The sequence below is a fragment of the Scyliorhinus torazame genome, chromosome 14 (genome assembly GCF_047496885.1).
Source record: "Scyliorhinus torazame isolate Kashiwa2021f chromosome 14, sScyTor2.1, whole genome shotgun sequence".
Classification (NCBI taxonomy): domain Eukaryota; kingdom Metazoa; phylum Chordata; class Chondrichthyes; order Carcharhiniformes; family Scyliorhinidae; genus Scyliorhinus; species Scyliorhinus torazame.
The window spans coordinates 145,055,361-145,071,614 of record NC_092720.1 but is presented as its reverse complement, the minus strand read 5'-3'; the positions used below and the strand labels follow the sequence as shown (position 1 = coordinate 145,071,614).

At 50.1% G+C, this 16,254-nt stretch overlaps 1 protein-coding gene across 6 annotated transcripts in view; it reads right to left on the bottom strand.

Moving 5' to 3' along the window:
- LOC140390084 (solute carrier organic anion transporter family member 2A1-like) overlaps window positions 1-16,254 on the bottom strand; it is a 578,748-nt gene that overhangs the window by 510,137 nt on the left and 52,357 nt on the right. For 5 of the 6 annotated variants that reach the window (XR_011934552.1, XR_011934553.1, XM_072474981.1 and 2 more), the window contains exon 3: window positions 706-868. Coding sequence is in view for 4 of the 6 variants with exons in the window: in XM_072474981.1 (XP_072331082.1) it covers window positions 706-868 (163 nt within the window). In the remaining 2 variants the exon portion in view is untranslated. The remainder of the gene's footprint in view (window positions 1-705; window positions 869-16,254) is intronic. The other variant, XM_072474982.1, reaches the window with a different exon arrangement.

Genomic DNA, 16,254 nt, shown 5'->3' with positions numbered 1-16,254 from the left:
CCATTTAAGCCCGCACTTCCACTATTTCCGTAACCCAGTAACCCCACCTAATCTTAGAACTGACAAAATTGAACTGGCTTCCCCTGTTCCAGAAGTTTCTGAACAGCTCCACCTATCCCAAACGAGAATCAGTCCGCAGCCCGGATTTCAAATGAGCTGTGTGGCTGTTTGCCAAGTCTATCAAACTGACATCACGGGCTTTGCCACAAAACCCAAAGGGAAACCCGGGTATGGTCCATTAGAACAGGGGTGTTTCAACTTTGTCTAAAGTCTGTAGTTTTAAGCATAAGATCTCAGTGTGGCAGCGGCCAGCAAGAAGAGTGGGGATTAAAAGCAGCCTGGACAGGAATTTAAGAAAAGGAACACAGAGCAGACAAAGGTTTTACAACAGTGTCCTAACATCGGTCCCAGCTTGTGCAAAGGCTTGCGTCAGATTCAGATTTCTTTCCATACTTTGGACGTTTTCTCAATTGCATCAGAATGACTCCCACACACTCGTTTAGAATCACAGAATTGATACGGCGCAGAAGGTGGCCATTTGGCTCATCATATATGCTCTTGCGCTCTCACTTTCCCTTGCACACACACATACACACTCCCTCTTGTTCTCTCAGACATTCACTCAGAATGCTGAGAGGCATGTTACCCAAGCAACTGTGTCTGTATTTCCATTAACATCTGTATACATACAAGGAAAAGTCATACCTACTGTAGCTGTGGAATACTCATATCGCCCAGAAATGAAGTGAGGCAAGGTAAGCAGGAAGGCTCCAAAACTAAGGAGAAGACCACCAATTCCAATCAGCTTGGGTCGATGCACACGACTTCCAAAATAACTGACAAAAACAATCAGAAGTGAGTTCCCAATCTGAAAAGAATTGTCACAGAAAAACATAAGTTGATGAGAGTACAGCCAAAGTTATTAGAACTGCTCCAGGATATCATTTCTTTTTTTTTTAGAAAATATTTTATTGAAGCATTTGTAATTTTCACAATTTAACATATTGACATTTCTAAAACCGCGCAGGCCGACTCACAAAAAACCCAAGAACAACAAACAATAAACCACGTCCCCCACTTCTCCCGCCCTGTTCCCAATTACCCTATACTAAGTTCCTTGTCCTTGTCTAACATCGCCACGCCTCCTGTTTCCTCCCCCCCCCCCCCACTTTTCCCTTTCCCCCCTTACGGCTGACGTTCAATTTTTCGTGAAGAAATCGATGAACGGCTGTCAACTCGGAGTTACCCTACCTTCCAGGACTTCTGACATAACATCCGCAAATCCCTGCCAGAATTCCCTCAGTTTCGGACATGCCCAAAACATATGTACATGGTTGGCTGGGCTACCCCCACGCCGTCCACATCTGTCCTCCACCTTCTCAAAGAACCTACTCATCCGGGCTACCATTATGTGGGCCCTGTGGACTACCTTGAACTGAATCAAGCAAAGTCTAGCGCAGGACGAGGATGCATTTACCCTTTTCAAGGTTTTTTCCCACAGTTCAGTTTCCAGCTCCCCTCCTAGCTCCACTTCCCACTTTCTCTTCACCTCTCTGATAGGGGCCCCTTCCCACTCTATCAATTCCCTGTATATTTCTGAAACCCTCTCACCTCCAACTCCTGTTTTTGACAGAACTTTATCCTGTAGTCCCCTCAGGGGGAGGTGAGGAAAGCTTGGAACCTGCTCTCCTGGACGAATAGATCCCCAAACCTCTCAATCCCTGCCCGCTGCCGTATCCTAAAGCCCCCATCCAGCCAGCCCCCCCCTCCCCCCAGGGCAAATCGGTGATTGTCACAGATCGGTGACCACACAGATGCCCCCTCCAGTCTCATATGCTGCCTCCATTGCCCCCATATCCTTAGGGCTGCCACCACCACAGGTTTGTAGAGAACCGAGCCAGCGAGAATGGCAGGGGCACTGTCGGTAAAGCCTCCAGACCCGTACCTTTGCAGGATGCTGCCTCCATCCGCTCCCAGACCGACCCCTCCCCCACTACCCACTTCCTGACCATCGATATGTTGGCCGCCCAGTAATAGTCAATAAAGCTAAAGGGATCCCTTTCCACGAATCCATTCCAGGAGAGCCCTCTTTACTCTCGGGGTTGTGCCCGCCCATACAAACCTCGATATCGCCGTATTCATACTTCTGAAAAAAGCCTTTGGGACAAAAATCGGGAGATATTGAAAAAAGAAAAGCAGTCTCGGAAGGACTGTCATCTTCGCCACCTGAACCCTCCCCGCCAGCGTCAGTGGGAGCATATCCCATCTGCGGAAATTCCTTCTCATTTGATCCACTGCTTTGCCCAAATTTAACTTATGAAGCTGCCCCCAATCCTTGGCCACTTTAATCCCCAGATACCAAAAACTCCTCCCAACCACTTTAAAAGGTAGCTCCTTCAGTCTTCTTTCCTGCCCCTGTGCCTGGATCACGCACATCTCGCTCTTTCCCATATTTAACTTATAGTCTGAAAATCGCCCAAATTCTCCTAATACCTCCATGATTTTGGTCAATCCCCTCCCACCGGGTCTGTGACATAAAACAGCAAATCATCCGCATAGAGAGAGAGAGACTCTGTGTTCCACCCCCTCACCATACCCCGCCAGGCATTCACGGCTCTCAGGGCCATTGCTAAGGGCTCTATGGTCAGGGCAAACAGTAATGGGGAGAGCGGGCATCCCTGCCTTGTCCCCCGATATAGACGAAAGTATTCCGACCGAACTTGGTTAGTTCTTATGTTTGCCACCGGGGCCTGGTACAATAGCCGGACCCACTCCACAAATCCCTGCCCAAACCCAAACCTGCCTAAAATATCCCATAGGTACTTCCACTCCAACCGGTTGAAAGCCTTCTCCGCGTCCATGGCAACTACCACCTCAGCCTCGCGCCCCTTGTTGCTCTTTTTAGCCTTAGTTTTATTAGCACTAATTATGTCACCTTTGCTCACAAGTCGCCAGGTATCTTTCTGATACCGCCTCGTGGTTCAAGCTGTAGTTATGATTAATAAGACAGCACACCGCTTAGTAAGATTAAACTCAACGGTCATTTATTATGTACAGCAATAAATACACAATAATCCTACTTTCTAGATCACTACCTACCACTACTGGCCAATACTTAACTTTTGGGAATGGCCCACCAGGTCAGGGAAGCGAATGGCTTATCGAATTGGGGCTGGCCTGCGGGATTCAAAAGGCTGATACAGATCGGTGGCTAGGAGTCTCTATCGCGTAGCGATCGCCGGAGTCAAACTTACGGTTGCTGGTCGATGGTTCTTGCGAAGGTTGCGAGCAGGAGAAGAAGGGAGAGAAGGGTCGATCTGAACTTGGCCCCTATCTTTATAGGTCCCAGGGGCTTCCCGCCTCTCGGGGCGGACCTTGACCCTGGTCCCAAGTGATTGGACTTGTTCCCAATCACTGGGTTCGATATGCTCCAATAATGGGGCGATTCCTTGATCGGGGGGTGGTCGTTCACCTGTCTTTGTCTCGGCCACTGCTGGCGCCGAGAGGTCTGGATCAGCATTCAATTGCTAATATGTTGCAATTGTTCCCGGGGATAGCCGATTAAACTGCAGATGTCTGGGTTGATGTGCTGCTAATGGTCGCAGGTATCGATCTGGGCCGACTTCCCCAGAGCCGAATACGCTATTCTGTCTGCAGCTGTCCATTTGTGCCCTGTTGGCTGCTTTTCCCATCAGCCTTTTCGGTTAGCCATTTTACATCGGGTTTTGGCCAAATTAATTGGGAATCAGCCATTTTGGGTGGCTACACCCTCCGCTGGCATCATTACAATATTGAGAAGCCGTCTAATGTTGGATGTCAGGTACCTGCCCTTTACAAACCCCGTCTGAGCCTCCCCAATTAGCTCCGGGACACAATCCTCTATTCGAATAGCCAGGATCTTTGCCAATAATTTGGCATCTACATTCAAGAGGGAAATTGGCCTATACGATCCACAGCTCTCAGGATCCTTGTCTCGCTTCAGGACGAAATAAATGATTGCCAGTGATAACGTTGAGGGGAGTACTCCCAGCTCCTTGGACTCGTTAAAAACCTTAACCAGACTGACTTCCAACGGCGTTCGTGAGCGGAGCGGTCGCAGCAAAAAGGCACGCGCAGTTTCACGAAGTCGGGGCTTTTTCAGGGGGCCTCCGGATTTAAAATAAAAAATGTTTTTTAAATTTTTTTAAGTTTCCCGCGAAATCGGGAGCTGGGGAACTGGACCCTCGGGAGAGGAGCGATCCGGCGGCAGCCCCCCACGCACGGCAGCAGAGCACAGGGCAGGACAAGCGGTGGCCAGGACCGAAGCCGGGGCCGAACCTGCAGGGAGGAAGGATCGGAGGAGCGACCGACGGCCCCCCCCCCCCCCCCCCCCCAACAGGAGAGCACAGAGTGCGACGAGCGGCGACCTGGTCTGAGCAGCGGGGACCGACCGACTGACGACGCCCCCCCCCCCCCGCCCCCCCCGGCGGTGACCACCACGAGGCAGGAACAAAGAGGGACTCCGGACCAGAAGCCACTCTCTCTCTTTCTCTCGACCTGGTTGAGTGAGGGAAAAGGAAGGAAAAAATAACTTTTGCAAAAACAAAACTCTGAAAAGAAAACTTTTAAACTTTTAAAACTTTTTTTTTTAAAATTATTTTTGCACTTTTCTTGTTCTCACCCAAAGCAAGTTCACCTGAGAAGAATTTTATAAAAGAGGAAAAATAAAGTGGTAAAGGAGAGAAGAGAGGTGAGAAGAAAAAGGGAAGGGGGGAGAAAATAAATAAATAAATAAGAAGGGGAAAAAAAAAGGGAAAAAAAATGCCAGAAGGGAGCCAAAGCAGAGGGAGAAGGGGCACCAAAGGCAGACGGGGCAAGGGATGAGCCAGTTCAGACGAACCAATCAGCGAGCAAAGCGGCAGAACGGAAATATCGCCTCATCAAAAAGAGCTGGGCAGACAGGTGCAGTCACCCCCGGGGCTAGGGGGGAGCTGGAACTGGAAGGCAGCCTTTGCCAATGCGCTGAGGGAACATCAGCAGGTAAACAAGGCAGAGGCTATGGCAGACAGAGAGGCCACAGTGCAGGTAGCAATGGCCAAGGCCCTGGCGGAGGTACAGCAGGCCCTGGGCAGAGCAGAGGAGAAATTGGACACCCAATGGAAGAAACTGGAAGCCCAAGAGGCGACCATCAAGGAGCTGGAGAAAGCAGCGACTGACGTGAGCGACCGGATCACGGCCCTGGAAAGGGAGGTGGTGAGACTGGGCACAACACAGGGGAGCCTGAAGGGCTGAGTGGACGACCAGGAAAACCGCTCGAGGAGGCAAAATGTCAGGATAGTGGGCTTACCAGAGGGGATCGAGGATGGAAACCCCACGGCATACGTGGCCGAGATGCTGGGCAACTTAGTGGGGAAGAAAACCTTTCCCAGTCCACCAGAAATGGACAGAGCACACCGGTCGCTGTACCTGAAGCCCAAAGCAGGGGAACACCTGAGAGCAATTATAACTAAACTGCACCGGTACCAAGATGGGGAAACAATCCTACGCTGGGCCAGGAAAAACAGAACCTGCAAATGGGAAGGACATGCCATTAGAATTTACGAGGACATTGGGGCAGACCTAGCCAGGAGACGGGCCGAGTTTAATAGAGCGAAAGCAGCTCTTCACAAGAGTGATGTGCGTTTTGGTTTGCTGTACCCAGCGAACCTCTGGGTCACATACCAAGAAAGAGAATACTTCTTTACAGCCGCTGCCGAAGCAAACAAGTTTGTCGAGGAACACGGGCTGGAAAACCACCAGTGAAGGTAGAAATGAGGGGTCCCTGGCAGGGGGCAACAACACACCGACGGAGGGGAGGGGTGAGGCAACGCCAGGCGTCCCCACCCCCGCCACGGCGAGCGCATCCTGAATAAAGAACAAACCACTGCCCGAGGGACCGCTTCAGGTGGGAGGCCAGGCCCCAGCACGAGGGAACGAGAGTAGCGGAGAAGGGAGAGCAAGCGAGAGGAGTGCAGGGTAGGATAGGGGAAGAGCGGGCAGAAAACCGCAGAGGCTGGGCAAGGGAGAAGCGAGACAGTAACTCCCGAGAGGGGGGCCACCGCACGAGCAGAAAAGCTAGCGCCGGGGCATGCAACAAAGCAGGGCCGCAGCGCGCCCCCAACAGGGGGGAAGGCGCCAGGCTGGAGGTGGGTGGGACCACTCAACAGAGACGGGAGAGCAAACTGGGATAGGAACAGGGGAAAGAGGGACAAAGGAGGGGTACAAGGGGAGAGGGGGGGGAAAGAGGAGAGACCGACCAGGGAGGGGCGATACAGGGAAGGAGGGACAAACAAAGTTAGAAAAGGAATAGGGCTACAAAGTGCCACAACCAAGGGCTCAAAACAAGGAATCGCTGCAAGCTCCCACCCAGTACGGTCTCTGGGCGAAGGGAGACCCCAGATTGCAGGGGACTACCCGCATGGCGGACGTACAGTGGGAGGCCATGTCGGGTGCCCCCGGGACAAACCCCGGAGCGCAGGGACCCGACCACATGGAGAGAGCAGTGACAGCGGCCATCCTGGACGGCCCCCTAACAAAGGGAAACCCCGGAGGGCAGGGGCGCGTCCACCAGGTAAGTATGGTTAATCCCACAGGAGCGAGGGGGCAGAAGCCCCCCCACCAGGATAGTCACCTGGAACGTAAGGGGACTCAACGGCCCAGTGAAGAGATCCAGAGTCCTCACCACCTAAGAAATATGAGGGCCGACATAATCTTCCTCCAAGAGACACACCTGAGAGAGCAGGACCGACTGCGGGTAAGAAAGGGCTGAGTGGGACATTCCTGTTATGGGACAAGGGCCAGGAGTTGGCGATATTGATCGGCAAGAGGACAATGTTTAGGGCGACAAAGACGGTTATGGACCCAGGGGGACGGTATGTCGTGGTCAGCGGGGTCCTGGATGGCGCACCGGTAGTACTAGTTAACGTGTACGCACCCAACTGGGACGACACGAGCTTCATCAAGAAGACCATGGCAGAAATCCCTGACATAGCGACGCATCGACTAATCATGGGGGGGGGGGTACTTCAACTGTGTACAGGATATAACGACTGACAGATCAAACCCAAAAACGGGGAAAACCTCAAGCATGGCAAGGGAACTCAGTCACTTTATGGAACAGATGGGAGCGGTGGACCCCTGGAGGTTCGCCCACCCGGGGGAGAAGGAGTTCTCCTTCTTCTCGCCAGTACACAATGTATACACCAGAATTGACGTCTTTGTGGTGGGGAAAACGGTGCTTCCGGGGATAGACAAGGTGGAATACTCCGCAATTGTGATATCAGACCACGCTCCACACTACATGGACGTGAGGCTGGAGACGGGCAGGGCCCAACGCCCCACATGGAGGTTGGACGTCACCCTACTAGCGGACAAGACCTTCAACGAAAGGTTATCACGGGCCATTGCAGAGTACACAGAGAACAACCAGAACGGGGAGGTCTCACCCGCCACGTTCTGGGAAGCACTAAAGGCCGTACTAAGAGGGGAAATCATCGCTTTCAAAGCGCAAAGAGATAGGGAGGAAAGGGTGGATAGGCAGCAGCTGGTTGATTCCATACTGGAGGTAGGCCGTAAATACTCCGAGGCCCCGACCATAGAGCTCCTGGTGGAGAGGAAAGAGCTACAAAGGAACTTTGACCTGCTCTCCACCAGGAAAGCAGTCCACCAACTCCGCCAGGCACGTGGGACCCTATACGAACACGGAGACAAAGCATCTACCTGTTGGCACACCAGCTGAGGAAGCAGGCAGCCACCAGAGAAATTGCACAAATCAGGGATACCAGAGGCACGCTAGAAACAGAACCAGAAAAGATCAACAAAACCTTCAAGGCCTTCTACCAAGGGCTGTACACCTCAGAGCCCCCAATGGGGGAGTCTGGGATGAAATGGTTCCTTGATGGACTGGACATTCCAGTCGTGGGGGAGGGCAAAAAACGAGGCTTGGAAGCACCACTTGAACTGGGAGAGATCATGGACAGCATTAGCTCCAAGCAGGCGAGGTAGGCGCCAGGAACCCACTTTGACAGAAAGTTTGCGACAGCACTGGCCCCGCACCTGCGGGAGATGTTCACAGACTCGCTAGCTAGGAGCACACTGCCACCCACGCTAGCACAGGCCTTAATATCACTGATACCTAAGAAAGAAAAAGACCCAACGGAATGTGGGTCATACAGACCCATCTCACTGCTGAATGCAGACGCCAAAATACTGGCCAAAATCCTAGCCAAAAGGTGAGAAGACTGTGTACCTGAGGTGGTCGCAGAGGACCAGACGGGCTTTATCAAAGGTAGACAGCTTACCTCGAACATCAGGCGCCTGCTGAATGTGATAATGACCCCCTCCGGGGAGAGAACACCAGAGGTGATCGTCTCCCTAGATGCAGAAAAGGCCTTCGACAGAGTCGAATGGAAATACCTCATAGAGGTACTGGAGCGGTTCGGGCTTGGAACTGGGTTCACCTCCTGGGTAAAGCTCCTATACAACACTCCCATGGCGAGCGTACGGACCAACAATACCAACTCCCGATACTTCCAGCTGCACAGGGGCACCAGGCAAGGATGCACACAGTCCCCGCTGCTGTTCGCCCTAGCGATCGAGCCACTAGCAATCGCACTCAGAGCAGCAAAAAGCTGGAGGGGGATCCGAAGGGGAGGCAGAGAGCACAGAGTCTCACTCTATGCAGATGACCTGCTCCTGTACATTTCGGACCCACAGAGCAGCATGGACGGAATCATCGCGCTCCTGAAAGAGTTTGTCGCCTTCTCGGGCTACAAACTCAACATGAGCAAAAGTGAGATCTTCCCGGTACACCCACAAGTAGGTGGGGCAGCCCTAACGGGACTGCCGTTTAAACAAACCCGACACATATTCCGCTATCTGGAGATCCAAATAGCCCATGACTGGAAAGGGATCCACAAATGGAACCTCACCAGTCTGACAGAGGAAGTAAAAAAGGACTTGCAAAGATGGAACACACTCCCACTCTCCCTCGCGGGGAGAGTCCAGACGATCAAAATGAACGTGCCTGCCCATAGGTCTATCCAGTGTGGTGCGTGATCTGAAACCACAATTGCTGAGTACTCAGTGTCCTCAACCCCTGCCAACAGTGTTTTATTTAGTATGAAGAAATCTATCCTGGAGTATGCCTTATGTACATGGGAGTAGAATGAATATTCCCTGCTCCTTGGCCTCTTAAATCTCCACGGATCCACTCCTCCCATGCGCTCCATGAACCTTCGCCATTACAGATGGTTTCCCCGACCTAGCACCCGACCGGTCCAATCTCGGGTCCAGGACCGTATTAAAGTCACCCCCCATGATCAGCCGGTGCGAGTCAAGGTCTGGGATCTTACCCAGCACCTTCCTGATAAACGCAACATCATCCCAGTTTGGGGCATATATATTCACTGCCGTTCCCTCTAGCTTCCCGCCAATCATAATAAATTTGCCTCCCGGGTCTGCCTCTCTCCTCCCCACCTCGAATGTCACCCTTTTGTTAATCAGGATAGCCACCCCCCTGTTTTAAAGTCCAGTCCCGAATGAAACACTTGCCCGACCCATCCCTTCTTCAATCTAACTTTGTCTCCCAGTTTCAAGTGTGTCTCCTGTAACATGGCCACGTCTGCTTTTAACAGTAACTTAATTTGAAGCCTACTTGTGACAATAAGCGATTTTCATTTCATTTCATTTCAACTGTCTCAGGTGTGCGAACACACGGGCTTTCTTGACCGGCCCATTCAGTCCACGAACATTCCACGTAACCAGTCTGGTCGGGGGGAGCTCTTTCCCCCTTCCCCTGTCGATCAGCCATGACCTTTCCAAGGCCAGCTCTTAGACCATGTCCCGCACCTCACTTGGTCCGCCCCTTGTCAGCGACCGCCATCTGATCTCCATCTCCAGTCTCCTAGCTGTCTCTTACCCGCCAGCAGTCACCCCCCTCCCACCGTCCGTCCCCCCCCCCCCCCCAACTTTGCCTTTCCTCAGCTCTCCCCCCACTTTGCTCCTGTGAACCAGCTATCCAGCTAGCCCAGCAGCTCTCACCCTCCGGTGCCAAGAAAACTGCCATCTGCCAGATTCTATCTCCCCTAAACATAACACAAGCACTTAATACAGTAACAACAATCCCCAAAAACAAACCATCCCCCAACGCACAGGCAAAAAGGCCAACCCCTCCCCCTTTAACCGATTCTTATCACCTTCAAACAGAATCAAACACAATAGAAGAAGCTTCAAGCAGCAAATTATGTTTGTAAGAACTCAACCATCTTTCTTACAAAACCCCCCCCCCCCCCGTCGCAACTTAAAAGTCTTTTCCTCTGTAATCCAGTACATAAAGCAATAAGTCAGAATCAAATTACACAAGAAAAATCCTTTTCTTCCTGAACAGCACGACTTTACTCACAGAATTGAAAGACTGAAGTTTTAAACAAGACAAAACCCAGAACTATGTTTCTCTCCCCCTGCTTTTTTTTTCCCTTCCTGCAAACTCAGTCCACCACAGTTTGAAGTTTTAAGCCCTTAAGGCAGATCATTGTCTTCCATGAAAGTCGCCACATCTTCCTGCGAGCTAAAGTACAACTCCCGGTTCTCGTTGGTCACCCAAAGACGAGCCGGGTATAGCAGTCAAAATTTAATGTCTTTGTTGAAACTTGCTCTCCTGTTTGCGAGTTCTGCTCCCCAGTTTTGGTACACCCGGATCTCTGACTCTTCCCACAGGTACCGTTTCGTCTGCCTGGCCCACTTTATAATACGCTCCTTGTTGAGCAATCGATGTAGCCTCACCACCATGGCCCTCAGGGGCTCACGACATTGGGGCTTATGCACGAGCACCCTATGTGCCTCCACCTCCAGCGGTTTGTCAAACACATCGGCCCCGACCACCTTCTTCAACATCTTCCTCACATACGTACCCGCATCTGATCCCTCCTTTCCTTCTGGCAGACCGACGATTCAGATATTCTGCCTGCGAGACCGATTCTCCAGGTCTTCTACTTTTTCCAGCAGCCGTTTCTGGCTGTCCTGTAGAATGCTAATTTCCAAAGCCATCGCAGTGGACTCCTGCTCTCGTTCAGTCGCCAGCTCCTGCAACTTTTGAACCTCCTATCCCTGGGTCGTCATTTTCTCCTCCACCTGGTCAACCACCTCCTTAATCGAGGCTATCACCTGGGTCAGGTCTTCTGCACACGCCTTACGATGCCGGGCGAACTTCTCATCCAAGTACTCGACCCATTTCTCCATCGTCCATTGAGCAGGCGTGGACGAGCTTTGTCTTGTTGCCATTGCACTCGCTGACCTCTTGAGCCTTGCTTTCACTCATTTTTTGATTTCTTATTTGAACACGATTCCATAAATTGGGGGTCACCTGCTTTTTCTCGCGATTTAATCAACTTATGTTGAGAAATTTCCAGAAACATCCAGCTTAAAAGCCGTTAAAAGACCACTAAGGGTGATAGCTGCTGAATGTTCGACCGTTCACTCCATGGCTGACACCGTACGTCACTCCAGGATATCATAACCCAGAGAGATGTGTGTGGTCTGCTATCTAACCTGTTCTACTGTAACTATTTGTAAAATCACTTCCATATCTTTCATCGAAGTGACCTGGATGATCAAACAGAATATCTTTGAATTCACTTAAGTTATCTCTCATTGGATACAAGTATCCTTCCAAAGGCAGCACGGTAGCACAGTGGATAGCACTGTTGCTTCACAGCTCCAAGGTCCCAGGTTCAATTCCTGGCTTCGTTCACTGTCTGTGTGGAGTCTGCACGTTCTCCCCGTGTCTCCGTGGGTTTCCTCCGGGTGCTCCGGTTTCCTCCCACAGTCAAAAGATGTGCAGGTTAGGTGGATTGGCCATGCTAAATTACCCTTAGTGTCGCAAAAGGTGGGATGGGGTTATTGGTTACGGGGATAGGGTGGAGGTGTGGGCTTGGTAGGGTGCTCTTTCCAAGAGCCGGTGCAGACTCGATGGGCTGAATTACCTCCTTCTGTACTGTGAATTCTATGATCTATGATCTGTCCTCTCTTGTCAAAATCATTTCCCATAGTTATTGACCAGATAGTTTGTGATGAACTGTGAGATGATCTGGAAGGAAATCATACTTTTGTTTTATTCATTCATGATATGTGGGTATCGCTGGCTGAGCCAGCATTTATTGCCCATCGCTAATTGAACTGAGTGGATTGCTAGGCCACTTCGGAGGGCATTTAAGATTCAACCACATTGCTGTGGATCTGCATGTAGGCCAAACTGGGTAAGGATGCCAGATTTCCTTCTCGAAAGGGAGATATTTGTGATTATTGAAGGTCAATAATTTCAGCTCCAGGACATCACTGCAGGAGTTCCTCAGGTAGTGTCCGAAGAACATCTTCAGCTCCTTCATCAATGATCTTGCCTCCACCATCAGATCAAAAGTGGACATGTTCGCTGATGACTGAACAGGGTTCAACACCATTCGTGACTCCTCAGATACTCCAGCAGCCCGTACCCACGGACAGCTAGACCTGGACAACTTTCAGGGTTAATGCTCATTAACTCACTTCCTGAGTCCCCAAGAACCTCTCCACTATCTACAAGGCACAAGTCAGGAGTATCATGGAATACTCTTCTCTTGCCTGGATTAGTGTAGGTCTAACACCACTCAAGAAGCTCAACACCATACAGAGCAGAGTATCCGGCTTAAGCAGCACCGAACCCACAACCTTAAACAGCCCCTCCATCACTGATGTGGGAGAAATTGGAGTGTGAAAGAAAACTAGCAAGAAATATAAAAGCAGACATATAAAAACTTCTGCAAGTATATAAAGCGGAGAAGAGTAGCTAAAGTGAGCATTGGTCACTGAGAAGGTGAGACTGGGGAATGAATGAAGCAAGAAAAGGATTTTGCAGTAGATGACAGAATAATTATACCAAGAATAGTAGAAAAACAGGGATCAAAATGGTGAGAGGAATTTAAACTAATCACGATCTCTAAAGAAAAAGTACCAGGAAAAATTAGGGGATCAAGTGGATAATAGATACATTGGCTGTAAAATTCCTCAGATTATGACAAAGTCCCACTGGATTGGAAAACTTCAAAGGAACAGCAAAAAAAAGAATTTGCTTTTACACCTCAAAACTCAGTCTTTCAATGAGCGAGTTAACTTTTTGCACAGTATAAACTCCTGCAGCACATCAGTAAATTAGTCCCTGCAGTTAGTATTCATCAAAACTATTAATAATCATACTCTTCATAACTAGACAATAGGTCAAGTTATGGGCGGGATTTAACACACAAAAAAGTGCCGTTTTGAGCGGATATGGCGGAGTCTTTCTTGGCACCACTATCTAACGGGAATCTATCATTTTTTGGGCCTTGGTCAGGAACATCAGTGCAGGAAGAGATCAGGCTCCATTTTTAAATGCCATTCCGATCTTTTGACCCCCCCCCTCAGAATTCCCACTGCGGCCTCCAGACCCCACTCTACTGCCCCAAGTTATCTCTTATGAGTTCTTGAGCTCCCCCTCACCCCCTCTTCAGAGTCAGGTACCTCCAGACCCGATCCCTGGCAGGGGCAACCTGCCAGTCTGGCACTACCACGTTGTCCAGGTGGCAGTGCCAAGGCACCAGGGTGCCAGGGTATCATCCTGTCCAGAGCCTGACCACCTAGAGACCTCTGAGAGCCTGGGAGACAAAGAACAAAGAAAAGTACAGCACAGGAACAGGCCCTTCGGCCCTCCAAGCCCGTGCCGACAATGCTGCCTGACTAAACTACAGTCTTCTATGCTTCCTGGGTCCGTATCCCTCTATTCCCATCCTATTCATGTATTTGTCAAGATGCCCCTTAAATGTCACTATCGTCCCTGCTTCCACCAGCTCCTCCAGCAGAGAGTTCCAGGTACCCACTACCCTCTGTGTAAAGAACTTGTCTCGTACATCTACTCTAAAACTTGCCCCTCACACCTTAAACCTATTCCCCCTAGTAATTGACCCCTCTACCCTGGGGAAAACCCTCGGACTATCCCCTCTGTCTATGCCCCTCATAATCTTGTAGACCTCTATCAGGTCGCCCCTCAACCTCCGTCGTTCCAATGAGAACAAACCGAGTTTATTCAACCGCTCCTCATAGCTAATGCCCTGCATACCAGGCAACATCCTGGTAAATCTATTCTGCACCCTCTCCAAAGCCTCCACATCCTTCTGGTAGTGTGGTGACCAAAATTGAACACTATACTCCAAGCGTGGCCTAACTAAGATTCTATACAGCTGCAACATGACTTGCCAATTCTTATACTCAATGCCCCGGCCAATGAAGGCAAGCATGCCGTATGCCTTCTTGACTACCTTCTCCACCTGTGGTGCCCCTTTCTTTGACCTGTGGACCTGCACACCTAGATCTCTCTGACTTTCAATACTCTTGAGGGTTCTACCATTCACTGTATATTCCCTACCTGCATTAGACCTTCCAAAATGCATTACCTCACATTTGTCCGGATTAAGCTCCATCTGCCATCTCTCCGCCCAAGTCTCCAAACGATCCAAATCCTGCTGTATCCTCGGACAGTCCTCATTGCTATCCACAATTCCACTAACCTTTGTGTCGTCTGCAAACTTACTAATCAGACCAGTTACATTTTCCTCCAAATCATTTATATATACTACAAACAGCAAAGGTCCCAGCAGGGATCCCTACGGAACACCACTCATCCCAGCCCTCCAATTAGAAAAGCACCCTTCCTTTACTACTCTCTGCCTTCTATGACCTAGGTACGAAGTCTTACAACACCAGGTTAAAGTCCAACAGGTTTGTTTCGATAGTTCTATGACCTAGCCAGTTCTGTATCCACCTTGCCAGCTCTCCCCTGATCCCGTGTGACATCACCCTTTGTACCAGTCTACCATGAGGGACCTTGTCAAAGGCCTTACTGAAGTCCATATAGACAACATCCACTGCCCTACCTGCATCAATCATCTTTGTGACCTCTTCGAAAAACCTGTCTCGAAGAATTCTCTCCAGTAATTTCCCTACCACTGATGTAAGGCTCACCGGCCTGTAGTTCCCTGGATTATCCTTGCTACCCTTCTTAAACAAAAGAACAACATTGGCTATTCCTCCGGGACATCACCTGAAGACAGTAAGGATCCAAAGATTTCTGTCAATAAAGACAGTGAGGATCCAAAGATTTCTGTCAGACCTCCCCCACCCCGGTCTCCTCTATATCAGAGAGGCCAAACGCAGACTAGGTGATCGCTTTGCTGAGCACCTTCGGTCTGTGTGCATTCAGGACCCTGACCTTCCCATTGCTTGCCATTTTAACACAAGGTCCTGCTCCCATACCCACATGTCTGTCCTTGGCCTGCTGCAATGTTCCAGTGAAGCACAACACAAACTGGAGGAGCAACATCTCATCTTCCGGTTAGGCACACTACAGCCTTCTGGTCTCAACATCAAATTCAACAACTTCAGATGATTATCTCTACCCCACCTCGACCCATTTGTTTTCATCCCATTTCATTTTAACTGTTTTTTTACCATTTCTTTCCCCCCATCTTATGCACCTTTCGTTACCCTTTCTCCTCTTTGCTTTCCCCTTCCCTCCCCCTACATCTCCATCTGTCACAGTTTACACTCTGATGTTAGTTTCTCTGCAGTTTGGCCTTTCACACCGTTTGTTTTCTCTGGGGACTGCCATTAGCACTCTTTCCCCTTGCTTTCTGTGGCTATTAGCACCCAGTTCCCTGGGTTTCTGTGGCTATGACTCATCTTTCATGCTCACTCCACAGTATTAATATTTCCCACTTTCTCTGTCTTTAGCTTTGACAATGGATCACCTGGACTCAAAATGTTGGCTCTTTTCTACAGATGCTGCCAGACCTGCTGAGATTTTCCAGCATTTTCTTTTTGGTTTCAGATTCCAGCATCCACTGTAATTTGCTTTTATCCTAGTAAACCACTTCTGTACCCTCTCCAAAACATCCACATCCTTCTGGTAGTGTGAACATAGAACATACAGTGCAGAAGGAGGCCATTCGGCCCAGCGAGTCTGCACCGACCCACTTAAGCCCTCTCTTCCACCCTATCCCCGTAACCCAACATCCTAACCTTTTTGGTCACTAAGGGCAATTTATCATGGCCAGTCCACCTAATCTGCATGTCTTTGGACTGTGGGAGGAAACCGGAGCACCCGGAGGAAACTCACAGCGACCAGAATTTTACACAATATTCTAAATAAGGCCTAACTAATGTCCTGTACAG